The sequence below is a fragment of the Lepeophtheirus salmonis genome, chromosome 7 (genome assembly GCF_016086655.4).
Source record: "Lepeophtheirus salmonis chromosome 7, UVic_Lsal_1.4, whole genome shotgun sequence".
Classification (NCBI taxonomy): Eukaryota; Metazoa; Arthropoda; class Copepoda; order Siphonostomatoida; family Caligidae; genus Lepeophtheirus; species Lepeophtheirus salmonis.
The window spans coordinates 640,874-660,467 of NC_052137.2; the positions used below are offsets into that span (position 1 = coordinate 640,874).

The 19,594-nt window shown below is 32.3% G+C and overlaps 1 protein-coding gene across 1 annotated transcript in view; it reads right to left on the reverse strand.

The window, feature by feature from the left end:
• The window catches only part of Vdup1 (arrestin family protein Vdup1), a 43,153-nt gene extending 24,964 nt beyond the window's left edge, over nt 1-18,189 (reverse strand). The window contains exons 1-2 of the mRNA XM_040716348.2: nt 17,637-18,189; nt 1,802-1,918 (exon numbers count right to left, since the gene is read on the reverse strand). Of these exons, the coding sequence (XP_040572282.1) occupies nt 1,802-1,918; nt 17,637-17,760 (241 nt within the window). The 5' untranslated portion in view covers nt 17,761-18,189. The remainder of the gene's footprint in view (nt 1-1,801; nt 1,919-17,636) is intronic.
• Between the last annotated feature and the right edge of the window lie 1,405 nt (nt 18,190-19,594).

The window sequence follows — 19,594 nt, forward strand, 5'->3', positions numbered from 1 at the left end:
TATTCTAGAGGTAAGACACGAAAATGACCAATAAGACCTTCAACCGCAAAAGATTTGGCCTTTATAGCCTTTATTAATAAATCATGTTTTGAGAGTATAGTTACGACTTTGAGTCATATTTCGACGTGAAATAACTATATACATGGATGAGAATTAAATGTAATAACAATTCAGGAAAAACATTTCAGTATTCAATGGATAAATTATTTATTAAGTTATCTTACATACTGATCCTACAAAATGATTCTAATCATAGAAAATATTAAGTAAAATGAAGGATCTTATTTGAAAGTTTTTTTTTTTTTCAATTGCTTTATGCCATAGTAAAAATTAAAGAATAAACCTCATATTACAACTTTAAAAGATTTGCCATTTAAAAAAAAAAGTTTTATTTTGCCATTTTTTTTTCTTTTTAACTTTGGATTTTCTTATAGAATATTAAATAAATAAGCAATCTAAGGTTGTGTTAAACAGTTACGAAATGAAATAAAATTAATCTCTTTTTAAATACGCTTCATATCCAGTTGTATTTGATTCTGATTTATTACTGATTCCAATGGTCATTTTCATGTATTCTAAAGCTTTAAAAACAATTATCGATGTGGGTTTAAGCCGGCAGGCATTCCAAGACCTGAATTTGTTGCATAGTATAATAAATAACAAGCTCCCCCCCTCTCCCTGGACGCCAAAACCGAGGGTCATTATCACCTTATTCACCTGAAATACTACACGAATAAAAAGCTGCGTGATTGTTAGTTATATTTTAGTCATCATCAATATATGACGTCATTCTTATTGTAACACCATAGAAAAAGAAATACATAGAGATGACTGAGGGATTTGGATTGGCAGTTCGGCATAGAAAGGCTGCAGTAGATTAAATCTTTATTCTACAGTGGTGAACGTCAGCTATTGCAAAGGGTAGAAACAAAGGTACAGTATTACTTAGGGATACGTGTGCCACAGCATACGAATTTTTATAAGGATACGAGCTGGTCTAGAGTTAGCGACAAAAGACAAGAGGCACTTGACTATAATTTTTTTAATCATTACTTTTTGGATAAATAGAATAATATACTTTCTACCTCTGGTCCAGAAACGAATGTAACTCGTATGTCAAAGTATTATTGCAAATTTAATCTTTCATTTTTTTTTTTCAAAAAAAACAACAACCAAACCCTTATGTATAAATAATCCTGCGCCCCTGGAGTCAATCAGAGTTAAATATCATTCCTCTAATAAGAATGGTTGCCGATTATTAATGTAAGAAAAACAAAATATATATGACGTTATACTATACCCCTTTTTTAAGGGGATATCTTTGCTCAATCATTCGCTTATCTCTATGTATTCCTTTCTCTACAGATGGCACCCCTCCCCACCCACTTTTGTGTTGGTTCTCTTGTATAGAACCACCCTTCCCACGTTCAAACAACTTCTTCATCTTTTGTGGTTTAACAGTATTTACATTTACAAATGTTTTCTCTGTTTTGGCGCCCTCTTGAAGAACTATCACGCCCCAAATGGGAGGGACACTAGTTGACTGGCAATCTATTTATGTCATATTAGGCGAAGAATAATTAATTCATTCATAAAATTTCTTTTAATTCCTTAAAACAATCACTACAATGTTTTTTATACATATTCCATTCTCTATTTGGGTTCATAAATATTTTACTAGCAACCTTAGGTGGGTCTAAAAAGGTAAGGGGGGGGGGAGTGCGTGTTCAACGCATAGAGTATTCATTGCTCAAACTTGTTTAGAATATAAATAAAATAATTAAATATCAAGATCGATTACCAGGCTTTCCCAGGAGTCGTAGGCGAAAGTCAATGTAGTTTTCTTTGTCAGAAGCTGCGTCTTTTGCCGTTCTTGCCATGTTGACAACTCCTTCACCAACGACGTGAAAGAATAAACCTGAAACATAATTCAAATAATATTATACTCCATCATAAACATTTGCCCATAATAATAGTAGGATGGTATTTTTGGGTAAAATGACATTTAGGTAGACTAGTATTTGATACTTAATCCGTCCAACACCCACCATTTTGATTCATACATGAATAGAAAAAGAAATGAAGATATGCAAAATATCTTAACCAGGGGTAGGTAACTTGTAGTGTCATTCATAGCCTTTATTAACTCTTTCTTTATGAGGGGGGATTTTTTTATGAAAAAATGGAATGACAATACTATACTGATAATACTGAATGACAATATTATTTAATAAAGGGTTTTTCATTAAGAAAGCTTCAACTTTTCTGCAAAAGGAAACACAAACGGTTCAAGATTTTGCCAAATATATTTTTTCAGTACAAATTATAAACATGTACATTTATGTATGTAAATCGATTCCTCGGCGTGACCACCAAGAGCACGTTTATGAAATTACAATCGCTGAACCCCATTTTTACTACTTTTTCCAATAAATTGAAGGATATTGCTGCAATTTTAGGTTCGATATTTTCTCTGAGTCCTTCTAACATCGCCGGCTTATTGGTGTAGACCAATATCTTCACTTGACCCCAAAGAAAATAATCTTAAATTGCCCAATCGAAGCGGACAATTTACTGGCCCATTTCTCGAAATAACGCGCTCACCAAATTTGTTTTCCATTAAATCGATTGTAACGTTTGCTGTTTGACAAGTTATACCATCTTGTTGAAACCACATTTTTGCCAAGTACATACCTTTCAATTGGGGCTAAAAAAAAGTTATGGTGGTGCCATAGCGATTTCCATTTACAATAACGTGACGAATATCATCATCAACAAAAAAATATAGCCAATGATCCCTCCAGCATGAAGTCCACACTAAACAGTAATTTGTTTTTCGAGATGCAATGATGATTAATGAAAATGATTTAGAGATTAAAATCAGGATTGAACGACTATTTTGATAATAAATTTGAATAATTTGCAATCGCTCATCAAGTGTATATCGCTCCATGATAAAATGTATACTAATGAAGTTTCTAAATATCAAAGGAAGAAACGGGATGAAGCTTCTCTAATGAAAAACCCTTTAAAAAATCATTGTTACTCACATACAGGGTGCTTTGAAAATTCTTATCAGCATGCCCCATTTTTTTCATACAACTAGTTTAAACCAGAAGCTACAGATTGTCACAGCACCTTGTGTATAATACAGATTTTTTAGTTTGCTCATGTATGTACAACTTCATAAGAGCTAACTCAACCAATCAACGGGTCTAACAGTACGGATAAGAGCAACAGCTAGAGCAGAAGAATTGACAGCTGACAAATATATATATATTTAAATTTGTAAGCAGTAATCCTGTGGTTGATATACTGACGTGAATAACACGCATTTGTTGTGTGTTTTCACGCGGCATAGGTCATTTTTTGGGGTTTAAGTAAAAAAATGTTATAATTATAAAAATATTTTTTTTAAAGTAAGGACAATGGTGCATGTATTTGGATGTCAAAATGAGACTGATAAATATACTGCCTTGAAACTTCACTCTCTATCAAAAATATATAACTTTAACGTCTAGGATTATTTAACAAGCCGTGGCAACATAAGTTCTTCTTTTATATTGCAAGGCAATCAGGCTGTAGAAGCAGAAGCGGGATGGGTCGGGTTCCATTCTAGATGCAAGATTGTAAAGTTTTTGTTTGTGTGGTGTATAAAAATCAATTAATTACTTAAATTTATAATATACAAAAACGATTTTTTTCAATTCATTTACATAATTAGTAATTTGATAAACTCTTTGAACGCAACATAACTCTACGAGTAATTATGGTATATAGCTAAAACTGATACCAACAGATTTAGTGTTCTGCCAAAACACTAAATTAGTGTGGTTTGTCTAAATAAAGTATTTATAATAACTTTACAAAATCGTCATTTTTACTTCTCTAATCAACTAATTATCCCCAATTATGAAATAAGATATGTTGAATATGAAATTTTGCATATTTTTGTGTGGTTTGTCTAAATAAAGTATTTATAATAACTTTATAAAATCGCCTTTTTACTTATCTAATCAACTAATTATCCCCAATTATGAATTAAGATATGTTGGATATGAAATTTTGCATATTTTTGTGTGAGGTAGTTATCCATTTAAAACCCTCTTAGTAAAAATGTTTTTGAAAGAGAAAGAAAAAAAATGACCAGGTATTAAAACAACAAAGTTTGGTTTATTCAACAATGGCGGATGTCACCTAAATGATTTGACATTCAAAACAGTTTAAAACACAACTTTAAATGTATACTATGATTATGAAAGAAAAATATAACTTTTTTGATTTATAAAAATTATTTTATTGACTGCACTCTGTATATCAGATCCTAAAATCTAGTAAAATACGTTATTACATCAATATTTACACTTTGTAGACAATAAATTAAATATTACATTTGTATGGAGATAATATTTTTCCCCGACTATCCAACTTTTTGGTGTTTAATAGATGAAAAACAACATTAAGTGTAGAAATCCATTCATTTGAAAATGATTTTTAATACCTACTAAAGTATGTTTACCCAGCGTTGCCCGAGACATTAAGAAATTAAAATTAATTAAGAATTATTCTTCTTAATATAAAAAAAAATCAAGGGCGGAAAATTTTAAGAATTATATTCTCCCAGCATGTTGGTATGTATCTTTGTACAATTTTTTTATAAGAAGGTAAAGTATGTTTCCCCGGTATAAAGAAATTAAAATTAATTCTGAACTCTTCCACTTTTTTAAAAGAGATTATAAGGCTTAGAGAAGAATAAATATTCAAGTTGAGCCCTCCTCGTTCTCTCATCTTTTATATTATTGTCAAAAAGCCTTCACTTCTTCTCTAAATCTTATAATCTCCATTAAAAAAAGTGTGCAAAGAGACGTACCAACATGCACAATAATCATTCTTAAAATTATACGGTCTTTATTTTTTTTTATATACACCCTGGTCTTAAAAGCCAAAAAAATGTTACCAGAACCATCTCTTGAGCCTAAAATAACTCAGTGATTCACATACAGACATTCGCTTTTAATATTGGTCAATTAAAAAATTATGAGTGTTTTTCGCTAGATGTCTTTCGTGACCTATATCTCACGATTAATATATTGTATCAAAAAAGCTTAAAGTATGCTTAAAGATTAAGCCATCACTCAAAAAAATTTCATTTACAGTTTTATGAAAGGTGAAGCCAGTTGTGGGTTTCAGCGTTGCAAAATAGAAGTAAAAGAAGATAAAATTCCATACATACTTCACCTAGGACCAAGGTGAAAAGGTGGAGTAAGTAGCCAAAAAATGTGTGCTGTTTATGGACCCAATATACTATCGAATACAACAGCAAAGCAGGGGTTCAAACGATTCCGTTCTGGTATTATGGATGTCGAAAATGTCGATAAAATAATGTAAATCGTGTAGTTGACTCCGCATGTGAGCACTTATTCAATTGCCCGGGAACAAGATTAGCCAGAAAACTGTTTGAAACTACTTAAATAGGATAATCCTAACTATGTTAATTTTATTGTCAAAATAAAGTGAAAAAACGCTTCGAACTTTTCACTTTACCTATAATAACAGATTAATTTGATTCAATTAAAAAAACCATTGTTTTTTTTTTTAAACTATCAAGTAGTATTCAATCCAGGTGTTAGTCTTTATTGATTTTTAAATCCGTTACATGAAGTTTCTTTGGGATATTTGGAACTTTTTTAAAAGAAACACAGGATCCTTTCGGTTTACGATGAAATTTGTAACATGAGTCAAAACCTCTATATGCAGACTGTAATAGTGAGTAGTGACAAAATTGAGACAGAATAAAACTAGTAAATTAGGTATCTATGCATAATTGGATATCTGATATTGAGTGATAATATAATAATTGCAATACCACTAGCATTTTACAACCATGTGCTCTATGCGTTATCTATGCCTTTCAATCACGTTCAAGGCATTGAATTCGTACTAGCATACTCTGTTATATGGAAGCATCAGTATTATCCATCTCAGCTATAGATTTTGCTAAAAAGGTCAAACTTTACTTCATATACAAAGCTTGAGAAGAGATACAGGAAATTAACATTGAAAACTATTGGAAAAGGGAAGGATATTAAATTGTTTCTAAATATTAGGTCAAGTAAAAAGTTCTGAGTGTTTTTTGCTAGATGTCTTTAGTGAGCTATATCTCGCAATTAATACATTACATAAAAAAACTTAAAGTCTGCATAAATGTTAAGCGTACACTTAAAAAAAGTTCATTTACAGTTTTATGATTGTTGAAGTCAGTTCTCTAAGGAAAACTTTATTTGCAAGAAATTTGAGGGATTGCGTCTTTGTCCGGTCAATGACTTAGTGAAGCCACAAGTACCAATTCTAATACCAGTTTATTATAGCACCATTTTTAAATGTGTCAGTACTTACTATAGTACCGGATCCCGGATGACACTACTAAGGATATGAATATTGCCAAAAAGTGTGGTGAGTATAAATTTTTATTCAAAAAGGAGATAGTTGACAAGAGCAAAACAGAAATGCTCCTATACGTAATTCCTCTTTATTTGGAAAATTTTAACGTATCAGCGAGCATGGAGCACTAATGTTTATCATAAATCTCTGTCATTAGATATTCCGTTTCTCAAAATTTCCATATTTTTTATTAAAGTCTCTCAGACGTAATTTTTACGCTTAACTCAATTGCACCAATATTCACATTCTTAAACACTACCATAAGCCATTAATTGATTTTCAACACGCTTTGCATGATACATCCTGGTTTTATAAAAATAACTACATAATTTGTTCATGTGCGGTAAAATTCATTTTCATTGACACCATAAAATACATCATAACTAAAGGAAACGCCATTTTGGGGGCTCAAATTTGATATTCTTACTAAATAAAATGGACAAATTTCCAATAAATCTACAGGAAACATGATCAAATGGATTTAAGAATTAAATAAGGCATAACATTTGCATAGAATACTACTAGATGCTAATTATTAATGTTGATATTTGTATTAGATCAAAGTACAAAAAATCCCTCAAAATGGTTAGATTTGTAAAAAAAAATATATGTTATTTTTTTGTTGATCAATTAGGGACGAGAAAAATAGGATAATTAGAGAAAAATATCTTACTCTTCCCATTTGGTAGAGTTAATTTTTATGTACAACATGGAAATAAGATTGTATAACGATAAAATAACATTTTAGTCTCAGATCAAAACCCAACACTAATTCATTCATTAGAAGGTGAAAGTAGGGATAAATATATATAGGTGACAAGGCATGCAAAAGGCTGTTTCATTGCCTTCGGCTGTTCTAATTTTGGTATGACTTTGGTTCGATGTCATATTTGAACTCGGTAATTTTTTAATAATAGATATACAACATTGTGTTAAGAACTGATAGTCTATGAGTTAAAAAGTGGGGAAAAGTTTCTCCGATTATTTGTTTATATATTTGTTATGTAAAAGTTTTCGTGTCCGTAGAAGTTGCTACTTGCATTAAAAATTTGTAAACATTGTAATTTTCTTCGTCTTTAATAGTATTATTCAATTTACAACATTGGTCATTCTAACTACCAACTATCCATTAATACTATCATTTTATTTTGATCTATTGAAATTAAATGGTTGTTGTGTGTTTATGAGTTATATAACTCTAGGCGTTTGAACCTTATAATGTCCTTTAGAATACACATATTTTATTAATTTGTTATAAAATAGTTAAAAATTACTCCATTAATATATCGATTAGTTATCAGAGGTAATATTCCAATATTTCATTATCCTTTTTCCAAGTAGGGTGTAAGTCCTTCATTTAAAAATATTCAGCTCATTTTTTGGTTGCAACTTGTACAGCTTACGTATATAAGTTAATACTTGTACATACATATTAGTAACGCCAAAACAGCCATAAGTGTAAAAGGTTAAATAAATCTTCCTTTAAATAAAATTAATATGATGATTTAAATCATTAGAGATGTGCTCATTTAAATCAATTTTAATTTTTTTTTTTCCTGCAGATGACAATTACACCAAAATCAACAACTGCATATAAATTTTCAAGATCTGAATATTTATTCTCTATATGCCTAACAAAGCCAAGCACCCGAGAACAAATTCGTGTCACCTCCATGGAGCGTTTTCACTGACGTCATAAATTCACGTAAACGGAATCTTGGGGCCTCAAAGCTGATATATTTACAACATAAAAGGGATGATTTTCTAACAAATCTTGATGAAACTCCATTAAATGGTTTTAAGAAAAGAAAAAAAAACTGAACATCTGCATTGAATACTGAACATTGAATATTTAATAGTGATATATGAATATCAAAGTAATATGTACTGAAAATATCTATGAAATTTCGAAATTTGTACAATTATTATTATTATTTGATCGATTCAGGTAAAGAAAAGTAGAGTACTTTGGGGAAAATATCATATTCTTTCCCTTGTACAGGGGCTGTAGCCTCCCACCCTCCCCCTAATAAAGGAAATGTTGCTTTTTACTAGAAAATTGAATATTTGAAATTTTTTTCGCAAAAAAATTTAATTCTTCGTTAACAGTTGTGGATTTTTGAAATTTTTTCCCTAAAAAAAATATAATTTCTGTACATTGATAATTGATTTATTTCTTATATTTGAATTTCTTTTCCTAAAAAATTTGTATTTTTTGTAAACAACTTATTATATTAAAAAGGATTTTTGAAATTTTTTCCCAAAAAATTTAATTTCTTGAGAATGAGTATGGATTTTTCAAATTTTATCAAACTTGGATGTTTACCCCCCCCCCTCCCCCCAAAAAAAAGGGTAATATAAACAATGTCAAATGAAAACGCTCTATAATAGATTATATTGTCCACTTTCATCATAGAGAAATAGGGGATCATTTGCTAACTAACTATAGAAAAATAATTAAATTTATGTATAATACAAAATATATATATTCTCTGTCTGCCTAAGTAAGTAAAGCAGCCAAGTTAAATCCTTGTCACCTCCATATATTTCTTTTTCTATGGGTGGAAGTCGGGATAATAAGCAGAGCAGGAGCTACTCATCCATAAAAGTCCATAATATAAAGGTAGATTTTCAGCATGAAATCATAAAATGGTATCGATTGTTTTTCAAAGTGAATTTCACTTTTGTACATAATATATTTGTATTATATGATATCCAAGTAAGGATTCACACATGGAACTGTGGATGAAGAGAAATTCATTCCTCTTTAATATTTGCTTTTCATCCCTGATATTTATGTACAGGGTGGGTCATAAGTTCATGAAGTTGAGTTTAAAATTCAATATTGACAAGCAAAAACTTTTCTGATAATGATCAAATTGTAATATACACTAAAATAAAAAAACTTTTTCCGAAATAACCACCCTGGTCCCGGATTATATGGCTGAGACGAAGAGGCACTTAGACAGAGGCAGTATGGGTAGAGATATTGCCCCATTTCTGGATGAAGGAACGCTTCAAAGTTTCTTTAGTGGGGTGATGCTTGCTGCAAGCCCTGGCCTGAAGGGTGGATCAACATGGGATTCAGGTCAGGGCCGCTAGGAGGACACAACTTATTTTCCCGCAAGCCCTTCAAATTTGTTGTTCACCAGACCTAAACACTTTTTTCAGTTTGAGAGGGTACCCTTCTAGGCTGATGATATAAGGGACATGACCATATATGTCCTGAAGCCAGGAAAGGATCTTGTCGACCAACATGGCTTGTAGACGGTTTGGTAGATCTTCACACCCTCCTCGATGAAAATGAGGGGCATCTTCTTCCTGTCCGATATACCAATAATAACGGCTCAGACAATGACACTCGACGGTTTCTGGTACTTCGTGATGATGGGATGGTGTCAAGTGTCTTGCATAAAAGACAGGCCTTATGGGTGGCTTCAAGAGGTGAACAACTTTGTCCGTGCCGCCTCTATGTCTCCGCCATGTAATCCTGGCAAAATGTCATTAATTCGAACAAGAGTTTTTTGAAGTAAATTTATATTACAATTTCATCATTTTCACCAAAGTGTTTGCTAATTTAAAAATTGATATTGAATTTATAAACTAAAACATATCTTCCAGAACTTATGTATTCCTCACCCTGTATTTACAATGTACATACTGCTTACATAAAAGGTATTTATTTATGAAGCTATGTGTTCTTTGTAAACAAATTTAAGGTACATAACTTGTGTTTGTGTTTATCATTCATTCGTAATATTAAATATTATTATTATTCGTTATTATTTGCGGTATAGGTACAAATTTGGTTCCTTCACTTCCAAGTTACAACATGAAGAAATGAAAATATGTATGTTGAAAGATAAAGCCATTTCGATGACGTAATCAATGTAGGCGTTAGAAATGGTGTGTGCTCACATGGGTATTCATTTGGTGAAACAACTTATCCAGCACCTACTAACGTTTTCTACACATAATACGTAACATGACATATGTACAGTAATACTCTGAGGACGAGTGGCCCAACACTCGAGTTTTTTTTAATATAAATTCTGAAAAAAGGACCGGAAATTGTTCATTTATATTGCCAGCGATAGAGTGATTTAAAAATTATTATTTTTTCTAGGTAGACAGCACTGTCTTCAATAATGCCAAGTTTGAGTGCGATCTGTAGACCAGCTTGCTTGCCACAGCTGGATAAGTCAGTCTCCTCACTAGTACTTCACGATTTTTACAATGAACTAAATTATTGAACAAAAAAATCGTCATACCAGTTTAACGGAGTTATCACATTGCCTTAACATTTCTCACGAGTCAGTTCGTACCATTCTGACTGAAAATTTGTGCATGAGACGCAACACTCCACGGTTTGTTCCAAAAGAGCTGAATTTTCTGCAAGACAGTACCTTAAGCAAGTCTCTTCGGAAATGCTTGATCGTGCGAATTCCAACCCAACGTTCAAGCGAACGCATTATAACTGGTGATATGACGTGTGTCTACGAGTATGGCATGAAAACAAGACAACTGTTATCAGAATGGAGGGAGAAAAAATGCATAGTAAAAATCGTGGATGGGCCCAAAATCAGTTGATAGGTAGCCAATTCCTCCCAACTATGGAATCATTATTTAATAGCTGTTAGGAATGGTTCACAGCTTAACAAGAACTAATTTTATATTCGACCAATCAACGTTCCTAACACTAATTAGAGGGAAAAAAACAGAAACATCAACAGCTGACAACAAAGTACACTGTATTTTTTTGATTTAGTGAAGAAACGCCTTGTTGAGGATAGCATTTAAGTATAAAGTAATCAATAGGGTGTGCTCATAAATGACGGACATTAACAATGATGATTCAGCCAAACTCTTAGTAGCCAAATTAGATAAATCGCTGCGGATCGAGTGGAGCCAGGTAACAGATTTCAAAGGATATGTAACCAGTGGCCTAAAAAAAAAGTACAAAACACTTCTCAACAATTATTGAATAATAATTCCATCCTAGAGTAGAATTGGACAAAATTGCTGAAACACCAACAGATCTTAAGCCCCCCTGCTTCTATTTTGGATAAAAGGTTGTGTGATGCAATAAGGGTAACGACGCGATAGCAGTTACTCAATTATTCCCAATTCTGGAATTAATTGTCGAGAATTCCTCGTAGCAGCAAAATAAAAGTTAATTCAAATTCCAGAACATGGAAGATGACAAAAGAAGCAGAAACATTTACAGCTGACAACAAAATACACTGTGTATTTGTGTGTTAGTGAGGTACCATCTGACGTATGCCCCCTTTCTATCTATTAGGATTGTATGGATTTTTTTAAAACTATTTTATATGCTTTGACTTACGAACTCCATTCAGGAACGAATTTAACTCGTATATCAAGGTGTTACTATACACATAAATACCTACATAACATTGCTTACATTTCCAAACCCAAAACAACAAGAACAACCCTCCCTCCCCCCCCCCCCTAAAAAAATGAAAATTTCTCTTTAGTCAAGGATTTTTACATCATGGACAATGATTGAAACTTCTTCCTTGGAATGTGGATGACCTTTGAATAGGTTACGTACATTTTATGTATATAAGTTAATAAAAAAGTCAATTTGACTCTAAGAAAGAAGTAAGTTATATTCTAATCGGATGGGGCATCAGAGAGAACAAAGAAACAACTCAAAAATCCGTCAATGCCTCAATAGCTTGTTCAATATAATGACTATACGATGTACATCGTATAACCGGATTAATGAATGTGGAGCTGACATATGTATGCAATACTTAGTAGTAGTGGGAGCCAAATGACCATCCACATAAAAGTGTTTTTTACAAGTACATACCCGTCGTTGCCTTTGTTGTGTCTTGTAACATTTCTTACAAACAGAATGAAAAAAAAAGGCCCAAAATCAGTTTTTGGTACCTAGCCAATTCTTTGTAGCAGTTGAATTATTCTTCATTATTGGATAATTGATCACAGCTAAGAAAAATCTAATTCAAATTTAACTAATCAGGCTGATTATAGCTAATCAAATAAAATGGCATGACAACTAAGCTGCCTTCTTCCGAAAATTTCTACAAGCTGTGAGGGTGACAAAGTTGATTTTTGGTTTTTTTAATAGAACTGCAGGTAATAATTTTTACATCTATACATATAGATAGTAAATATGTCGGAACATTGAGAACTGACAACAATATAAACAATGATTGTCTATCGCAATCTTTCAACAAAGATTAACACAAAAAAATGGCCCAAAAGTACCACAACACCTGAAGTTTTTGCCTCAAACGCCTTATTTTGGGGTCCTGTAGAGGTGAACCATTAAAAAATGTCCTCTACTTATGGTTTTGATGACCAAATTAATACTACTGTTTCTTTCCATCTATCAAAAATGTTTTTCTTAAGTAAATGTCTCGTTGTGTCCTTTAATGTACCCCACAAAAGCAATCAAAAAAGGCCCAAATCGGTTGGTAGCAGTTAGCCAATTCATTTCCCAACTATGCTATCATTATTTAATAATTGTGGAGAATTTTTCATAATTAAAATTGAACTAATTGAATTCCACCAATGAACGCTCAGAACACAGTAAATTGTATAAGGACCACAAAAATCTACAACTGATAACAAATTACAATGTAAATATATTTACTAGTGAAATAACGCAGTGAGTCAAAGATGAACTTCTTTTGTAAGGAATTGGAAAATAAGTGAATTAGCCATGAAATTAACCAATCAGTTTGATAAAATCGATATTAATAGGAACAGAATCTTAAAAGATTGTTAGTTAGTCCGTCTCACTTTTTCTTAATCATCAAATTACATATGAGCACTTTATAGAGAGATGACATTTTGAATGGAGGATTTTGATTGTCTAAAAGATGGTTTAAGCGTATTTTGAGTCATTGATTTCCATTAATAATAGCAAAAAATCATGAGTTTGAACTTGTTTAACCAACCAAAGTTATCCCAACTATCATAGGAACAAGAATGATATGAAGAACCAGGAAGTTGTTTCACCCTAGGTTTTATAATTTGTACAAATATGATTTATGCAACATAATTAAACTTCATATGACGTTATTGTGTCAATCTTCACAATTTTAAACCACACATAACAATATAAACAATTAATCTATAGAATAGGTCTAGATCGAATTTTAAATGAGAAATATTCAGACTAAATTTTTTGTATATATGAATTTTTCTTTTTTTTAAAGACCGAATAGTTATTTGAGATCAGTCACGACCGAGCGTCTTTAAAGGAAGGAGTTAGTTTGATACACAAAAAACAACATATCAGTCTACGACCAGACTAGGATTTTCAGATCCAAATCCAACATGAATACTAATAGCAGTAGGACTTTCAGTATTCATTTTCATGTCTTTGGTTTAATACTTTTCATACATAGCTTCATGCTTGAGTATTCTGCCTTTAATTTGTATAATAATCCTTCCGAAAAAGTTACGTCGTCATTATATATCTACAAAATTACAAAAAAGACTCATTATTACAATAGCCTTATCAAATGATCATTAGTGTACTCTTCCTTTGAATCCTTTAATTATGCCAATGATTATATCAGTGTTCAAGGAATTATTTCCTTGCCTACTATCTCAACCCTTTAAATGAAAATAGAAACCACATATAAAGGAATGGAAAGATGTTCTATATACCTTAGGGTGTTTCTTATCGTCTACTTAAAAATCAAAGTTTTTATTTTCATTCTCTCAATCAGTTCTAATTCTGAAAATACATTCCTGTACCAAAAATTGTAACATTTAAGCCACATTCAGAGTTTGTCAAATTGTCAATTTTGACAACATCTGCTTACTTTTTTATTTTACAATATAAATCAAACTTAGAATAAATCTAAATTTAACAACTAATTTGAAGACAAATGTACATCAATTATTGGTTTGTTTTGTACATAAATTACTTTGTAATCCATTTTATACTAAATAATATAATTTGGATTTTTGTTAAAAAGGATTGAATATACTAAGGCAGTACAGGTATTTCCATAAAATTGATTTATTGTTTCAGACAAAGTTGGTCTTGTATATAAGTTTATTTATATATTTATATGCTATTTTTTTTAATAACTATTAAAAACGTTTAGATGCAAGGGCGTACATTAAATATTGATTAAAGTCCAAAATATTTTGCACAGCAAAGTTATATTATGAAGGTAACAAAATGACGTTGTGTGAGACAAGTAAAGGTAAACGACTGATTTTAAGGGTCACCCTAATGTGCATACACATATCTGAGCAGAATTTGAAGAGTGTTGAGCTAAGAAAACCGCACCCGTTCGCCTTTCTAGAATACCTACATTCATACAAGGACGTTCTAATAACTGAAAGGAAATTTGCTCATTTCTTTTTGCATTGAATAATATTGTACTACTCTAACTAATACCATGGTTCATGCACTCATAAATTATAATATGTAATATTTTACAAAGTTTGTAAGAGTAACTAAGAAATATGCATAGGCCTATAGACAGGGTTGTAAATTGTAAGCATTTTTTTCTTTTCTAAAGCTGTTATAATTATTTTGGATGAGAGATTATCTTAGTATAAGTAATGTGTAACCAAGGGAAGTGTTCTGTCGGTCCTTATTCACCCGGTCCAATCAATATAGATAAGACCGGGCCGGTCTTATCTATATTGGGTGGAGTCCTTAGGACTATCAGTACAATAACTGACTAAAAGAAGGAGAAATACGTTCAGTGACGTCATCAAGGACTGAAATTTATATTTTTTTTATGGCTGGACAATACCGGACCAAGGCTGAGCTGGACAGGACTCCAGTCTTCTGTCCGAATTAAGGATTCTTGCTCAATACGAAGTGGGACTCTAACTTATTTTTTTCCATTTCACAACTGATTGTAGCTAATTTAATGAAACGTCATGAGAACCAAACTGCTCGCCTCTCAAATATTCTTCAAATTTTCATGGTTACCATGTTAATTTTCGGGTTTTTTTATTTTTCACAATACAAAAATTCTTCGCATTTACAACGTTACTAATGATTAATGGAGAGTAACGTGGAGGAACTCATAGGAGTAAGTCCCTGTTGGACTCCAAATTGAGGATCAAAAACAGAGCCATTGCTATGTCTTTGTAAAGGATAAGAGTCTCAATAAGCCCTTCCCAGAAGTTGAAGAGTCTTTTGCATCAAGATATGTATCCCGTATTTACCAAAATAACTAATATATTATTCCGGGACTCGATAGGGGGGGGGGGCTCCAGAAAAGAAAAGATAATGGTAATCGGGGGCGGCTCAACTCCCAAAATATGCAAAACAAAACTAAAGGTAAAAATGGGACGAGTGATAATCCTTTATACAAAAAGAAAAAGCTGTTGATAACTCTCTAACGAAAGTGTCGTCGGTTATTAACGCCAAGGTGGCATCCCATACGAAGAACTCAAAAATGTTTGAGTCATTTTTAAAGGGATGAACATAATTTCTCAGCCGAGCCAAAGACCGACAACCGGTGCCTGAAAGGGGCAGGTAAAATCAGATTCGGGCTTCGGAAAGCAATAACGGAGGATGAAGTCAGAGACTGCCTTCCATTCACGTAAGCAGGCAAGAGCACCTAGATATAGATAGGGAGATGTTAAGATCAATCCTAGTTCCTTGCAGCTAATATAATAAAACATCATGATAGCTAAGCACCTCTCCTCTAAACATTCTTGAAATGGTAAAGGTTATCACCTTAATTTTCGTTACTTTTATTTTTTACAAACAAAAAGTGCAAAGGATTTATAACCATAACCATAGGTACTCTACATACTAAACAAGCATCAATGTGCTTCTAAAATAATAATAATTAATGTTCTATTCATAATTTGCAAGGCTGAATCTTTGGAAAAAGGAGGGAAAATCAGATAAGATGATAAAGAAAAAAAAAACCATAAAAGAGTTCATCAAAATCATTCATTGAAAAATGCTTTAAATCAAGGTCTAACATAGATTTTATCACCCAGATGGGTACACCTTTAACAAAAGAAATGAATGGTGTTTTGCACAGCTTCCCCTTCTCCACTTACAGACATAAAATACATCATCAAAACTGGTTTGACAAATCCTGCTTTATTACTGGCATTATTATATAATGGAATGGAATGGTTGAGATGCCTTCTACTAGAGAGAGATACTGTTCTTGAATAGTTTTACATTATACGATAGGACAACGCACAGGGTTTCCCTTTCCACAACTGGGATATTAATTTTAAATCGACAAGAGTCATAAGTACATATGTGATGCGTCAACATAAAGAACATCTTGAACAAAAAAAAGTAAAGGAAAAAATCCCATTCGTTTTTTTTTTTTTTTACTTCTTTTATACACAGAATCCAATACTTCATTGGCATATTTGCGTCTTTATTGGCTCATTATTCAAATTTGTAGGATAAGGTAAGATACTCAAGAGTTTTAGCTATAGTTTAAAACCTTTATTTGATTTGAGAGCCCTATATTGCCCTCGATATGCCCCTTCAAATATAATATGTCCATTTTTCATTCTTTTATTGTAACTATGAATTTTGGCTATTTTAAGAATGCCATTTGCGAGACACCCAAGGGTTAATAAAAGTCCATTGCTGAAAGAAATTGATCAAAATTTGTCAAAGTATACATTTGTTAACTTTGGTCAATCCTTCCTTACTTACTTAAAAGTAACAGAAAAACAAGGTATAATGGTTTTTCTATAAATGAAGTCTTATAATCATAAATTATTATGATGAATCCTCTTGAAGGTGCAACGAGTTGTACCCTTAAAGCAGCAAACATTTATTGTCACAATTTACAAAGGATGAATAGATCGATTTTATGGTTGAGAAGAGGGAGGGAGGATGTGATCGTGACTAAATACAGTCCCACAAATCAAATTAAGGTTCTACAGTATAGTTAATATTCTTGGTTATCTCAACTTTTTCCGTAAAATTGAATACAATGGCTATAATTGACCGAAATTGGGCTGTTGGTTTATATGTTATATTGGACCTTTCTACTCTTCCTGATACTTGTTGGAGATTGTTAGTGTGTTAACTCATCACATATGTATGTATACGAGCACACTTATTCAGATGGGTGAGGTTTTACTTACATACACCCACACACCTCTTAAAGCAATGGCAACGGCAATGATGGCTCTACAACCACCCCCTCCTTTTAGTTAGACACTCTTACCTAGAACTGGCATGTCCTCATCCACCTCCACAATGACTCTTCCAGAGAGAAACTGTCCCGGGAAAAAGAGAAGGTTTGAATTATCAAACATAATGATAAATTTAATTAGTTTTCGTGAACTCATTCTGACGGATTGGTTTGTTTTATTTAGTAGTAGTACACACACTCAATCACTATTATTTCACTTCACAGACTTGTCAAAAATATATAAGTAAAGTGTTGCTCTCAAACAACTGGCAGTGTGGAGGGACTCTCCATACAGAAAGAAAGAAATATACTGGGATATTTGGTAAAATACGGCTGGTACTATTAATTAAATCCGAGAAGCATAGGGTAGTCTAATGATGTTAGTTATGAACACACTATTTTAGAGGATTATAGGACTTGAAAAGGACAAATTTTCTTATTTTGGAGGAAGGAGAAGAAGAAGAATTCTTCCCTATTCGGAACTAACAACTACAGAATGACGACTACTGAGGAAGAAGTATATAGACGAACGAGGAGGAGGATATACCCCCCCCCCTCACTACCAGTACCATCATGACCCCCGAACAAAACCAAACCAAGGTATACATAGGAGAGTGCGCTTTTCCTTTCAAAGCAGATAGATTTTTCATAAGGTATGATGGTATGAATAAAGCGAGTCCCTCCATAACGAGCATCATGCCTAAATACATTTGTGTGTGTGTGACTTAACAGGTAGGCTCGTTTCATCTTTTTTTATTATTTTAGGTTTGACTCAAAAGAAGCTGCACAATATGTAGGTATATATAGTATACTTAATATGTACCTATCTACCTTGATATGTACATATATATCCACAATAAATATATATAAACCAAACGAATGTAAACCCCCTACATACCTATGTTTTTAAATGCACAAGATGTCAAATTATCCCGGGCAATCCACGCCATCTACACGGACAAATAAGAACTAATTAAACTCAAAACGTCATTATCTTTATTGTATCACAGAACCTTTCCTCTGAAAGTAAACAGAAAAAAGGCTTACAGTCAGTTGGTAGCAGCTAACCAATTCATCCTCCCAAACTATGGAATCATTATTTAAAATTAGTGAAGAATTTACAAAGTTTAACAATTAACGTTTAGAACACTGATTAGTGGGGAAAAGAAACAGAAATATTCACACCTGACAACGTAATAGACTGTATATTTTGACATAAGCAAAGTAACGCCATGATATATGCTAGTATTGAGTTTCAGTCTGAAAGTCCTAAGCCAGATTTTAAATAAAAATTCAGTCTAAATTAATCTCAAAGAAAAGTTCACTCTGAATCAGTCATACGAAAAAGCTGTGTGGATCTGGTCTTATTTAAAATTCCCCCTAGACTTGTGTTTCAACAACTGTGAACATCGACCAAAATGACGTGATATAAAGTAAAATATATTGTATGCATCAAATTTGTACAGCTCATAAAATAGCTCCATAGATTGAACCTGAAAAAATTGTTCCACGATTTGAACACGATTAAATTTCCGTATACATTGTTTGGTCTAAAAATAAATAAAACCACTTCAGAACCGAACGGGGGAAAATGATCTTGGACAACAACATTATTAAATACATTTAAAATATGTTTTTCTCAAGATAGTTCCCCTGGCGCTTTTCAACGGTTCTTTCGGCTTTGAAGTGGGGAAACTAGGTTCATACATAGGGATGGAAATATTGTCTAAATTGCGGTGAGCGTAATAACTAGGCCGGAGAGAATACCATAAAACGTATAGTAACTTTGAGAGACGACATATCTGCTGATGGAGATCACCAAAATGATAGAACAAGGATCTTGCTGATATGTTAAAATTTTCAAAATGTGATTGACTACACTACACATACATAGGATTGTAAATTATTAACATTTTTAACGTGTTAAATTTTTTTAGCAGTATCAAAGTATGTTTTTGCCTCTATTGCCTTATTTTTTTTAGTCTCCAAGA